This window comes from Malus sylvestris, chromosome 7 (genome assembly GCF_916048215.2).
Source record: "Malus sylvestris chromosome 7, drMalSylv7.2, whole genome shotgun sequence".
Taxonomy (NCBI): Eukaryota; Viridiplantae; Streptophyta; class Magnoliopsida; order Rosales; family Rosaceae; genus Malus; species Malus sylvestris.
In genome coordinates, this window is record NC_062266.1 from 20,443,057 (window position 1) to 20,457,624 (window position 14,568).

General features: G+C 36.4%; 2 protein-coding genes across 3 annotated transcripts; one reads left to right on the forward strand and one right to left on the reverse strand.

Annotated features, from left to right (window-relative positions):
• Positions 1 to 2,521: 2,521 nt before the first annotated feature.
• LOC126628733 (DEAD-box ATP-dependent RNA helicase 8) lies at positions 2,522 to 10,249 on the forward strand. The gene is made up of 10 exons (XM_050298523.1): positions 2,522 to 3,251; positions 4,765 to 4,825; positions 5,061 to 5,295; positions 5,534 to 5,772; positions 6,399 to 6,650; positions 6,745 to 6,925; positions 8,333 to 8,421; positions 8,538 to 8,611; positions 8,699 to 8,813; positions 9,675 to 10,249. Exons 1-9 carry the CDS (start codon positions 2,950 to 2,952, stop codon positions 8,775 to 8,777), a joined length of 1,512 nt encoding a protein of 503 aa, XP_050154480.1. The 5' UTR covers positions 2,522 to 2,949; the 3' UTR covers positions 8,778 to 8,813; positions 9,675 to 10,249.
• Positions 10,250 to 10,599: 350 nt separating this feature from the next.
• Positions 10,600 to 13,733, reverse strand: LOC126628732 (receptor-like protein EIX2). Of its 2 annotated transcripts, XM_050298522.1 has the most exons (3): positions 13,677 to 13,730; positions 10,936 to 13,583; positions 10,600 to 10,802 (listed from the first exon to the last, which is right to left on the reverse strand). In XM_050298522.1, exons 1-2 carry the CDS (start codon positions 13,681 to 13,683, stop codon positions 10,939 to 10,941), a joined length of 2,652 nt encoding a protein of 883 aa, XP_050154479.1. In that variant the 5' UTR covers positions 13,684 to 13,730; the 3' UTR covers positions 10,600 to 10,802; positions 10,936 to 10,938. The 2 variants fall into 2 exon arrangements, with proteins under 2 accessions (XP_050154479.1, XP_050154477.1); XM_050298520.1 differs by having other exon boundaries at positions 10,936 to 13,733.
• Between the last annotated feature and the right edge of the window lie 835 nt (positions 13,734 to 14,568).

Below are 14,568 nucleotides of genomic sequence, written 5' to 3' on the forward strand. Positions count from 1 at the left end.
AGAGAGTAATATTTCTACGAACTAAAAAAAGGTAGTTTTGTAAGAGGAAAATAATAATCAATTGTTTTTTTTTTTGGAAAGATAATCAATTGTTTTTTATGAGAGATATGATGAATACTACGGTGAGAGGGAATAGTGAAACTCTACCAAAAAATGGAAAATTAGAGGTGGAAAAATACAAGTTGAATCCTTTGTTTGGTTTATTTTTTTGCTTAACTCTTAATCCTTATGATTTATTATAAATCCTAAATTGTGAGCTAAACATTGATCAACATAACAGTTTTGGATATATTTTATTAATTAAATGCCAAACACGCCTTTTATCTATATATCACTTTAAGGACACTACTTCGCTGCTGAATATTTCAGTAGGAGGTTCTGCTTACAGCCAATCCCGAGTGGACATGTATCCAAATTTTGATTTTTTTAATCGAAACTTGGACACATGTCCACCCGGGATTGACTGTAAGCAGGACCTCCTGCTGAAATTTCAGCAGCCAAGTCTTACTCTCACTTTAATAGAGAAGAACAATGAACAATCATCCAAACAAAATAGGGACAAAATGGTACCAAACTTTAATATTTATTATGAAGTAGGAACAGTCATCCAAACAATCGTCCAAACTTTAATCTCTACTAATTAATAAAACACTCATTGTCAACTAAAACCCTATGAAATTACCAGTTTAACTCTCTAATTAAAACAGAACATGAATAAGAAATATGAGGCAGAAATGTAATTTCACACAACCCATTTTTGATGTTTGTTTTCAAAACCTCACACCTACATGTAATCTTAACCTTTCTCTAATTAAAGAAAAAAAAAAACTTTCCACTCCCACATTCTCTATTACTCTCTTCCTTCCTCCTATTTAAAAAACAAAAATAAAATTTTTTCTCACACACTTGGTGTGTGCCCATATGCTAGTATTTATTATAAAATGAATCTTTTAGAACCCATGTGGGTGGTTAATTATTCTTCCTTTGTTTTTTTTTTATCAAAAAATATGTAATCAAATTTAAAACAGAAATAAAACTTATTTAAAATTAAAAACAAAGCCAATCGTGTAGGAGGCTAGTTTTCCTTAAGCTCCATAATAACATATTTAATGATAATGAGTCCTATAGTAATTCTATAATATCGCACTTTCTGGTCGATTTTAACATTTATTCTCATTTTTCAGTTTCACCTAATTGCTCCATTAGATGTTACCCATTTTTTTTCGGGTGCATTTTTGCTCATCATCTTATTTATTACTATTGGATGAGTTTAAATTTTAAGATTTGCTTTTATCCACTGCGTAGATATCAAAATTTAAACTTATTCAACGATGATAAATAAGATGGGGAGAGTGATGAGCAAAATTATTCCCTTCAATTTCTTGACACTTAACTTCTAACCCATACGCATGTAAAACATGTGTCATCACTCTTGTATTTACAAGAAGGCTTATTAATTGAAATGCCCTTTGAAATTGATATTTAGTCTCAATTTACTCTTTGAAATTGGTTTTGTCGACTTTACCCCCTGAAACTGACATTTTCAATTCTTTTGGTCTCACTTTACACCATTTTGTTAAAGAACTGTTAAATTCAAGGGTATTTTAGACATTTTCTTTTACACTTCTATTTACTTGTAGCCTACACACACTAAACCAAGCTCAATTCCATTTTTGACAACTCTAATTAAAGCCATGAGTTTTGGGCCTTTTTAAAAGAAAATAAATTACTTAATCAATAGAAAAATTCCAAGCAATACAATCGTTATATCAACCAAAATAAGGGTTGCATTTTTGTTCTTAGAGTCATTTCACTTGTAAGGCATCCATGTATTGACCTGAAACTTTGCACTCGAAAAATGCTCATTACAACAGAAAGGAAACATGATCTGCCTATTTCAATATATCTTTCTAATCGAAATTGGCCTAACCACAAGTTTCACCCATAACAAAATGATGTTAGATCAATTGCACAAAATATAATCTAAAAAAAACCATTACGTTGTCATGTCCAAAATACTTCCCAAAACCGAAAAAATCATGTAAAATAAATGTGCTCAGTTTGCAACCAAAAGTTTCACATTGTTGCTCGGAATTTTTCTATTGATTGAATAATTAAATTTAAAAAAGGCCCTAACTCATGGGGCGTTGTCAAAGTAATTGAGATTAGTTTACTGTGTAGGTAGAGGTAAATAGATATGTAAAAAGTGAAAAGTCTAAAGTACCCCTAAATTTAACAGATCTTTAATGGAATGAGATGAAGTGAGACCAAAACAGTTGAAAATATCAATTTCAGAGAATAAAGTGAGCCAAACCAGTTTCAAAGAATAAATGACAGTTTCATGAGACATTTCAATTAATAAGTCTTTATAAAAAAAATGATAGGATAGAAACAAACACAAATATCAAAAAAAAAAAAAAATTACGAATTATTCTTAAAATTAAAAAAAAAAAGGAGTTCCTGATGTAATATAAGAAAACCGTGGGGGCCATTGAGCAAATAGAAACATATATGACGCCCTACACCTTTAGCCAATAGCAGTTCGTCATCCTCTCTTCCCTCACTCTGGAGTTTTCACAGGTCTTCCATGGATTCCAAATCCAACAATTAGGTCTCAAATTCTCTCTCTTTCTCTGGAGATAAACAAACAAACCCTTCAAATTTCACTCAGAGGCACTCATTTCCCTCAAGATCCGTACAGAAACACCCCGATTTTCTTCACAATTTACCAAAACCCTAGCTTTGATTTCATTTATTCCCTTCGTTTTGTAGCAATTTTCCCCAATTTCATTACCAAGCGGAGAAAACATTTTAAATTCGCGCTTGGTTTCGCCTTTTGCGGTGACGATCTAGCCACCCAGAGAAACCCTAGTCCTGTTATTTATTTATTTTTTTTGTTTTTTCTAGGCTTTCAGAATTTTTTAGGGTTTTAGGTTCTGAATCGCGGTGATGAACAGTAATAGAGGTAGGTACCCTCCGGGGATCGGAGCTGGGAGGGGCGGTGGCATGAATGCGAACCCTGCATTCCAGTCTCGGCCGCCGCATCAGCAGCAGTATGTACAGAGGAACCTTTTGCCGAACCATCATCACCAGCAGCAGTACTTTCAACAGCAGCAACAACACCAACAACACCAACAGTATCAACAGCAACAGCAGTGGCTTAGGAGAGGCCAGTTGGGTGGGAGTACAAGTGCTGATTCGGCCGTTGATGAGGTGGAAAAGACCGTGCAGTCGGAAGCTGTTGACCCAAGGTGTGTGCTTTCTTTCGTATAATGCATGTTTCCTGTTATGGTTGGCTTTTATGTGTGGTTGGGAAAAATTGGTTCTTTAGGAATCTAGTTATGTTATTGTGCGATTTGGTGAAATGGGTTTTGTTATGGACATGATGGTAATCGTAGCATTATGATTTTGAAAGTACTGTACTTTAGCAGTTTGCTATGTTGTCGTGTAGCATAAGACATTGACGAATGTTTGAAAACATTCTGATTTTGGGAATGTAGGTAAGTTGCTTTCTCATCTGGTGTTAATGAAGTGTTTTTAATTGATAAGCTTTTGACCTATCATGGATGTTACATGTATGGATGAACTTTTCCGATTCCTGTTCAGGTTCCATTTGTATGGGTATCAGATTTATCTTGTGCTTGAGTTTCCGATTTTAAGAGAAGTCCTTTAAAGAAAATCTGTTTTGTGCTTGTCTTTGCGTGTTTAAGTTGTAGAAAGGTTAGAATATTTTTGCAGTCTGGCATCAATTGAGGAGCGCCACAAATCACCCTCAGTCTAGTCCTAAGATAAGCGCGTAAGAAAGTATTGGTCACTTGTTCAATTGTACATGGATCTTCTCCTCTGGGGCAACCTTTCATTCCTTTTCCTGATTCTTCTGATTGGTGTCGACATGTGCACTTGGGGATTAGTTTCCAAAATCTCCTTGTGTTAGTCCAGTAGTAGCATGAGCGGAGATAAGAGCCTCAGGAAGCATTTGCATTGTGTGGGTCTATAGACTCTTGTGGGACCATCTTCCATTGTTTGTCCTCGTTGTCGATTGGAGTGTCTACACGTGCCTTTGGGGATTAGTCGGGTTCAAGACTAAGATGCCCCTGAGTTAACAGAAAAAGAAATTAGCGAGGACCACAAGCACTGGTCTAGTTCTTTTCTGGATCCATCCATGATTGGATCCACACAAATGGTGATTATACTAATTAGTATTAATTACTAAACTATCTATTGGTTGCAAGATGTGGTGATTTATATAGGATAAACATGGAAAAACCAATTAGGACATGAGGGAATTTTTTATTAGAGTAAAACCACCAAAACTAGTACATCAGAGTCATTTGTATTAAAAAGTTAGCTCTTCGGACCTGTTTCTTGGACTAAGATTCTTGATGATTCTGGTTGATATTGTAATTTAAAGGTTTTGTACCTACGGTTTGGTTATTCAGTGTAAATGAAGGTTTGTTTTGCATTGTATTTATTTTGGAGTACTGATAAGTCATATGCTTAGGAGTTCTTGACATAGGAGTTGTTTCCATGTACCCCTTGAGTTAATGAATCATAATTGCGGCTTCAAATATCAAATTAAACTGTTTAGTTGTTGGTTTATAACTTTATATTATACCTATTGAAAAAGCTTTTCTTGGTGACATATTTTGTCATCACTTATCTGTCAATATTATCTCGTTTATTGTTTTTTCTTATCCCTATGGTTATAAATCATACTCTACATGGTATCTTATTTTGGTTTCCTCTTTTACTTATCCTCTTTAGTTCGCAAGATTGGAAGGCGAGATTAAAGATTCCAGCACCTGATACACGTTTCAGAACAGAGGTTCGTTATTTATTATTTGATATGCAATTCTTTATCATGTGTACTGTATTGTTAATGTGATGCTTCTCTCTTGATTTTGAAGAGCAAATCATTCAATTCCAGTGTTATGTGATTTTTAAAATAAAATGAAAAATCAAGTTGTTTAAGTTCACATCTATAAACTCAATGAATGAATAATATTTAAAACAATAGTTGTTTGTGATTTCCTAATCTAGTTATTAATGATTTCCTTCAGGATGTAACTGCAACAAAAGGAAATGAGTTTGAGGACTATTTTCTGAAACGTGAGCTGTTGATGGGAATATATGAGAAGGGATTTGAAAGACCATCTCCTATTCAAGAAGAAAGTATTCCAATTGCTTTAACCGGTAGTGATATTCTTGCTAGAGCTAAAAATGGAACGGGAAAGACAGCTGCTTTTTGCATCCCTGCTTTGGAAAAAATTGATCAAGATAACAATGTGATACAAGGTTTGTTCTCTACTATTGAATTGCATCTTCCTGCACATCTTAGGCTCAATCAAAAGACAAGACTGTTGGGGACTTTTGTTTTAATGCTGCTTGATTGACTCTAGAAATCTTTGCTAAAAGGCTACCATTCTGGTATAAAAAGGCTGCCAATCTGCTAGGCAGCTGGATTATGATTTTGTTATAGAAACTGATTTTGTGACTGCCTTTTTGTGTTGATATGTGCTTTATTATTGTTCAGTTGTTATTCTTGTTCCAACTCGTGAGTTGGCTCTTCAAACATCACAAGTCTGTAAGGAACTAGGGAAGCATTTGCAAATTCAAGTTATGGTTACAACCGGAGGTACCAGCTTAAAGGATGATATCATGCGTTTATATCAACCGGTTCACTTACTTGTTGGAACTCCTGGAAGGATTTTAGATCTTGCAAAGAAAGGTGTTTGCATCTTGAAAGATTGTTCTATGCTTGTTATGGATGAGGTAAATACTTATCTAACTCCACTAATTTTACGTAAGATAAGAATTTATCTCAACAATTGCTGGTTACATTCTGTCATCCTTGTTCTCTTTTGGGCACTATTAGTTTTAGGTTCCACTTTTAAGAACTATCTTATAGTAGATATTTAATAAAATTTTATGTTGAATTTCTATTAGTCAGCCCATGATCAGTCCTCATAGTGTATTATATTTTTAGGTTAAATTTGTATCTTTAAGCTCATGACGTAATTTTTTTAACTAATCTTTGATTGACTTATTAGAAGCATCTTGTAACTGTGGTGGCCAGGTCATAGGCTTATTGGTATCTGCATCTCTCCTGTAGAGGGGAGATACTAAGATCAGATTCCCCCTTAAGTGGAAGGGGTGAAAAATATATCTTTAAGCTCATGACATTATTTGTTTTAACTAATCTGTGATTGACTTATTAGAAGGGTCTTTTAAGTTTTAAGTGTGGTTGCCAGGTCATATGCTATTGGTATCTTTCTCTCTGCCGTAGAAGGGAGATACTAAGATCAGATTCCCCCTTCAGTGGAAGGGGTGAAAATGTTGGTTGGCTTTAGCATCATGTGCTGAAACAATATAATGATGCTTTTGTCAATGTTTGACAGGCTGATAAACTTTTGTCCCCGGAATTTCAACCTTCAGTAGAGCAGTTGATCCGCTTCTTACCTTCACATCGACAGATTTTGATGTTTTCAGCTACATTTCCTGTTACTGTCAAGGACTTTAAGGATAGATTTCTGCAAAAACCATATGTTATCAATCTTATGGATGAGCTTACTCTAAAGGGTATTACACAATTTTACGCCTTTGTTGAGGAGAGACAGAAAGTCCACTGCCTAAACACCCTTTTCTCAAAGGTGTGATATGAACTGTTATTATTTGTTTATTTGTTATCATTTACTTTTACTTCATGCGGGGTTCATGGATGTGACGATGGGTCTGTCTTTTCAGCTTCAAATAAACCAGTCAATCATATTCTGTAATTCTGTGAATCGGGTAGAATTGTTGGCCAAGAAAATAACAGAACTCGGCTATTCGTGTTTTTATATCCATGCAAAGATGCTGCAAGACCATCGTAACAGAGTATTTCATGACTTCCGTAATGGTGCATGCAGAAATCTTGTTTGTACTGGTATGTTTTTGTTGTTGTGCTTTATTCTCTTTGTACATGTCATTATTTTCAAATTTTTTATTTTTATATTTGGAAATTAATATATATTCTATACTAGGAAGATCTGTTTAGAAATATAGGTGGCCTTACAAAATATATGTATTTATTATCGTGTGGCTGATTATTTTTTGGTTGTATGTGGATAAGTACAATTATTTTTTTTGAGGTTTGCTGAGAGTACTTTTTCTTGACCATGAAGTTCTGATGGCTTTTAGCACTTGTGATGATATCAAAGAAATAGTGCATGATAAACTGTTTTATGACTCGTATTATATGTGGTTGGCTTAATCTTTCTATTTCATGATTTGTTCTTCTGTGTTCCTGAGTTATTCTCTCACAATATTTCCGATACTTAGAAGTTTCGTGATTACGAGATCATTCTCTCACAATATTTCGTAATGTTATTTGTACTAAATCATTCACTTGTACTCACTAAAGGAGAGCTTGAACCTATGTACTTGTGTAAACCCTTCACAATTAATGAGAACTCTTCTATTCCGTGGACGTAGCCAATCTGGGTGAACCACGTACATCTTGTGTTTGCTTTCCTATCTCTATTCATTTATATACTTATCCACACTAATGACCGGAGCAATCTAGCGAAGATCACAAAAAGCGACCGTTTTTGCTGCCTAGGATCTATCTTGCAAGAGAACGGAGAATTAGATGGAGATCTCAACCATAGAATACGACCTGGACGGATGAAGTGTAAGAGTGCATCCGGCGTGTTATGTGACCGTCGTAGGCCACTGAAGCTCAAGGGAAAATTTTATAGGACGACAATAAGGCCAACGATGTTGTATGGCACAGAATGTTGGACGGTGAAGCATCAACACGTACACAAAATGGGTGTAGCGGAGATGAGGATGCTTCGTGGGATGTGTGGGCACACGAGAAAGGATAAGATTGGGCATGAGGATATCCGAGGTAAAGTAGGAGTAGCCGAAATTGAAGGAAAGATGAGAGAAAATCGGTTCCGGTGATTTGGACATGGGCAAAGAAGGCTGACTGACGCTCCGGTTCGAAGATGTGACTACGGGACAGAGGTTCAGGGCCGAAGGGGTAGAGGAAGACCTAGGAAAACTTTAGAAGAGACTCTAAGAAAAGACTTAGAGTACTTGGATCGAACGGAGGACATGACACAAAACCGAGCGCAATGGCGTTCTAGGATTCATATAGCCGACCCCACTTAGTGGGAAAAGGCTTTGTTGTTGTTGTTGTTTGTGTTCCTGAGTTATTCATTTTGTTTTAAGTTGCATTTCATATGGTTGAAATTTTGACGTTTATAATGAATGCTTTAGATACTTGAGATTTTGGTTTAATCCTTTTCTTTTTTGTTCTTTTTTCTTTTTGGGATCATAACTGCAGATCTTTTTACAAGAGGAATAGATATTCAAGCTGTTAATGTTGTCATTAACTTTGATTTTCCAAAGAACTCAGAGACATATCTTCACAGGGTGCGTAAGAAACAGTATCAGTAGAAATAGATAGAGTAGAAACTGATGCCGTATCTACACTATTTATTTCTTACTGTATTTTTTTTGCTGTGTGTATCCATGTATCTCACATGCAGGTTGGTCGATCTGGAAGGTTTGGACACCTTGGTTTAGCTGTGAATTTGATCACCTATGAGGACCGTTTCAACTTGTATGTATATTTCTATTACAAATCCAAATTTGCTGCATATAATGGGTTTTATGAATGAGGAATGACCTAATTCATTCTTTCCTACAGGTATAGAATTGAGCAAGAACTTGGCACTGAGATAAAGCAAATTCCTCCCCATATCGATCAGGCAATTTATTGCCGGTGATTGGTGGTAGAAAACCTTGGTGTGACGTCAGTGATGGTAATGTCTGTGTCCATGATGCTTAAGAGCAAGATTTCTAACATTGCATTTAAGTTTGCATGTCTTGTTCTATCTCCAATTCTGTTATCGTCATGTTTACCATTTGCATTTTTAAATTCTCCTTTAGTGTATGCAATCTGTTGTTGTATGATGTGTAATAAATAAGTGGGCGGGGCGGGGTGGAACTGAACTAGTTTATGTGGATAATACTTTTCATAATATCAGAGTTGTCCACATGTTTACTCCTAGGGGTTTTATCTCCCCCAACAAATTATTCTCCACACCCGGGTTTAATTAAAAATTTAGTGGTCTTTCGCTCTGTGCAAAATGACTTCTTTAGGAAAAAAAATCTTGCTCTAAATTCTTATAACCAAGTTCCAAAACATTAAGAGATCATCTTTTCCAGGATGTGTTCTGGTATTAAGGTGCGATGTGTCTGAGTTATTTTAGGTATTGGTGTGTGGAATAATTTATGGAGTCATCGCCTTCAAACTTGTCCATGTTGGGACTAAATTTGGTTCGCCCTTAGAATCGCTGGCAGGTAAGTTAGGACTTTGTCATTTGAACTAAGAATATTAAAAATTCCTCCTGTCAAAGTGGGGGTGTGGAATGTGTGATGCTGTTTATGATTATTTTTTTCATATTGTTGAATTTGAACAATGCAATTGGGAAACCTTCCTGGAACTTGATCAATTCATGCCCTACCAAATCTGCCATGTTTACTTGCTTAAAGTTCAAAGATATGAAATATGAATCCAAGAACTACTAGTTCAAAGATATCAAAGGCTTTGTTCGATTCTGATGTTTTGGATAGGTTATTTTATGCAATTGATAATGTGCTCTTTTTTCCTGTCTTCGTAGGGATGATGGGGTGCTCTCCATTCAAGAAGCTATAGCTCTGGTGGTAGGAATACCTTGTGATGCATCGTCCCTTGAATTGTGTTTGTGTTCGTAGACCTGAAACTTTAATTGGGACCTTGAGAATTTTTAGGATTGGCATATAGGTACCAGATAGATGCTGGGTCCAGTTCAGAACTGCCGTTGTTTTTATTAACAGACTGGGTTTGTAATACTTGCTGAGTTGCTGTTGTTCGGGTTTGGCCACCGTTGAACTTCTCAAGGATAGCTTGTGCAAGCAGGGGAAACGAAATCTCTGCTTCCTCTTGTGTTCTTTTATTGTTCTATGTTCCATGCTTTGAAATAGTTTAATGTGCCCGACTTTGTTGAATTTCTAGTTCCCTCTGTTTGCTGTTTCTGTCTTGTTTGTTTTATTTTTGGGTCAAACGATAGATTTTGGCAAGTTAGGTGTTAGATTAGCTACTGACGGGGCTTGAACTCATGCTGTCATGCAAGGGTTCAACTCCTTAAAAGTCTCAAACTCCGATCATGATTTGTTGGCTCCTACATTTCTTGTACATCTCTTGCATTATCCTTAATCTCTTGGTCTTTTTTAACTCACATGCTCTATGTATTTCTCTATCACAAACATAAAAACTCAAAATAAAATAATTATCGAATGCGCTTTTGAGTTGGTCTAAACCGTAAAAAAAACAAGCAATCGGTGGTGTGAGGTATACTGAGCTGTATGTTCTACTTGTTTTGACATTGAAATTGATTACTGCACTGCAGGGTATAGTTGAAAGATCATAAAATGTAAATTCTTTGTGCTTTTGTTAACAGTGCAGCCATACATAACGAACAACTAGTTGGTCACTGGTCGAATCTAATCTTGTCAGGATTTGGTGCGCTTTTTTCTATGTAACTTGATTAATAAGTTCTTGTAAGTTTTTGAAGGAAATTTATTGAATCGGGATAAAATAATACACACTAAAAGGGGATGAAAATGACCTAATTAACCCCTCAAAGATAATCAAAATAACGAATTGCGAAAACATAAAGGCCTCTAAATTGTAACTTCAAATTGCACTCGTCTATCTGCTTCTTTTCCAGCTGAAAGGGAGCATGGCTTGCAAACGGTAGATGCACAAGCTAAAAAGATTGAGAAAAAACATAGCATATATTAGTCGCAAATTTAAAGACAATTAGAGAGGCCAAATTGATATTAATCATGATGGCAATGATGCCATGTCATTACACTATAGTTATGTGGAAGAGTACTTACAGTTTATCCTTCAACCATTCTTCGTCGTCTTATCAACGCCACCCTCACATAAAGCCAATCATATACATAGTTCAAGAACTTGTAGTATGTGTATCTCCATGACTTGATGAATATCAAACTCCCACAAATTCCCCAAAATCCAACAACAAATCCAAGCGCTAAACTCACATAAAATCCTGTTGTTATAAACCCATCCTTCTTTTTAACTTGATTTGGTTCCTCCTCTGGTTGCTTCTCTGGACACTGTTGAAGTGGAATTCCACAAAGCAGAGGATTCCCATCAAAACTAGAGGGCTCGTAGGTTTGGAGTTGAGACCCCATGGGAATTTTTCCAGACAGGTTGTTGTTTGACAAGTCCAAGACACCAAGACCATAAATCTGAAGAAGCCTTGGTGGAATTCCTCCATAAATTTGGTTGCTTGACAAATCAAGGGATTGTAGCAAAGCCAACTTCCCAATCTCTGGAGTTATTTGGCCCGTTAAATTGTTTCTCGATAGGTTTAAGGAAACCAACCCAACAAGATCAGTGATTTCATTAGGAATCTCCCCAGCTATCTGATTGCTCGATAGATGAATACTCTTTACAAGCCCCAGAGTACTTTTGTATTTGGACATTATGCGTTTCCATATCAAGGATACTTCGTCATCATAATAACCACTACGGAAAGCAGCCGTATCCGTACGACGGATGGTGCCATTCTCATAACTAACTGGACCAGGCTCACTACTGCTGAAAACGCCATACTCATGACTGACGGTTAGACTTAAATTTCCTATTTCAGCCAAATTAGTCAAATTGTTGAAGCATTTGGGTATACTTCCGGAGATATTGTTTATCGAGAGATCCAAAATTTGAATGTGTTTCATATTACACAACTGCAATGGAATGCTTCCATAGAAGTGATTAGAACGGAGGATAAGGATAGCCAACTTTGGAAGTCCAACCCCTAACCATTCAGGTATTAACCCTGATAAATTATTTTCTCCAACATCAAAGACTACGAGCCTTGTACAATTCTTCAAGGATGAAGGCAATTCTCCAACAAATCCATTCTTGTTTATCTTCAGTGTTTGAATTGAAAATAAAGAGCCCATTGCGGCAGGAATTTTTCCAAATAGAACATTGTAACTCAAATCTAGAAAGGCTAGTTGTCCAAAATGCATCCAACAATCAGGAAGTTCTTCGTATAAATTGTTGCTTGAGACATCAAGAAAGCCTAAATAACTGACCTTGACTGGACACAAGAAAGAAGTTAACTCTGAAAGCTTGTTGTTGGAGAGATCTAGAGATGACGCTTTGGAAAGGAATGAAGGGATTGGACCTTCCAATTGGTTCCAACTCAAATCCACGCTAGGAGGGCTAGATGAGGGAAGCTCAAATCTTGAATTTGGAATTTTTCCTCTAATTTGGTTGTTGGAGAGATCCATATCAATCAGAAACCAATAATGAGACAGCCTGTCCCAAAACCAACTTGGAAGGATATCAGAAATTCTTGTATTTGACATATCAAGAGCCAAATAATTTTTTTGAGTTTGAAGCCATTTTGGAAAATGCGGACCTATCGTGCAAGATCCCAAATATATGAAATCTAATTGGAAAGGAGGAACCCAATTAGAATTGAAGCTTAAATTTAGTGAGTTGAAGGACAAATCCAAAAAAGTTAATTTGGAGAGACTGGAGAAGTGGCTTTCTGAAACCACCCCCTCTAGAGAATTCTTTCCAAGGTCGATATTCTCGAGCTTAGGCATTTGCCCAATACTTTCAGGTACTGTTCCACTCAATTGATTTCTAGAGAGAGATAATTCTTTCAATGATGAAAAGTTTGTGACATTAGGAATTGATCCAGAAAGAAGATTGTCTGAGAGGTCCAGAATCTCAAATGAGTTCTGATCAGTGCATGTAGACATTAATGTTTGAACCAACCTGGAAAGCTGTCCACTCAAAGTGTTGCTGGAAAGTTTCAATGCTTGCAGATTACATAACCTGGAAAAAGATTGCGGAATCCCTCCTTCAATTTGGTTGTCAGAGAGGTCAAGATCAACAAGGCTGGCATTGTAGTTTGACAACCATAAAAATATTGAAGAAGTAAGTTGGTTGGATCTGAGGTCAGCATGAGCAAGAGATTTTGAAGAATTTATGTTAAAAAGAGTACTGGAATGAATAAGAGGAGAATGAAGACCACAAAAAGACAATGACAAGTTTGTAAGTTTAGGGAGCATATTAATTGCTTCCAGCCAGTCAGCAGAATCACTGAGATTGCTCGAACTGAGACCCAAATAGGTTAACGATGAAAGGCGAGGGAGCCATGAATTAAGATTTGCAACACTAGCAAAGTGATTGTCGTTGAGATCGAGATATTGCAATTGGGTAAGGTTTCCAACCTGACTTGATAATCGACCACCAAGAGAATGGTCCTGGAGATCAAGTGTGACAACGTGACCTGTATATTCATCACAATAGACTCCTTCCCATGATGCACAACAATCTTGTCTTTGGGCTTCGCTTCCCCACGAAGAGAGGAGATTGTTGCTATCCGCGAGGCCTTGTTTGAAAGCAAGGAGTGCTTTCCTTTCCCTGTCTATGCACCTCATCACCTTCGGCACCTTAGCAATATCCCTGTGGCCAGCCCCTCCTGAAGAAATATTGACTTCAAAGGATAGGGAAAGGTTGCAACATGGAAACAAAATTAGGACCACAATTATTGAAGAATGAAATAATTTGAAGCACCTATTTCCCTCACCCTGCATCTTAACAACAGTGAAGAAGAAAAAGTATTTTAGCTCCGTTATTGGAAACTGGAAAGCAATCTGGAAGAAGATTGCAACACTGCAAGTATATATTATAGACACAATAAAAGTAAGCATTACAGTTGTAGTAGCTAAAGCAAATAGGGGTGGGCGTAAAAACCGCAAAACCGCATCAAACCGTATGAAGAAAAAAAAACCGAAAAGAACCGTGTTGACCGGAAAAGTCAACTTTGATTAAAAAACTGAACCGAACCGTTCAAACCGATTCCGGTTCCGGTTTCAAATGATCAAGGACTGGCCGGAACGAAACCGAACCGTTTTATTAATAATAAATAAATTTATATATACACACATGTCATGGTATAATAGGTTGAAAAATTAGTTTTACCAAGTTGTAAAAGGCTGCAATTTAATAGAAGCTAGAATTTTTTTTTTGTGCAACTGCTTGTTCTATCTGATTATCTTATGAAAGTGTTCTAATTTTTGTGCAGTATACTGAACAAATTGACCCTGGAGAAGTTTGACATTCTCAAGGGCCAACTGATTGATTCTGGAATTACCACTCCATATATTTTAAAGGTTTGTATTAACTAAATGTCTTTGAAAACTTCTTACTCCATACTGAGCTATTACTTTCCAGTTGATGAGCTTGAGGGTTCAATTTGAATTATAGGATGTTATCCTTCTGATATTTGATAAGGCTGTGCTGGAGCCAACCTTTTGTCCTATGTATGTGCTTTTATGCTCAGATCTTAATGCAAAACTTCCTCCTTTCCCACCTATGGAGGCTGGTGGGAAAGAAATCACGTTTAATTTATGTTCAGGATACTTGAAAAATCACATCATGTAACGTTACTAGTCCTCATTTTGAATATTTCTTTTTGC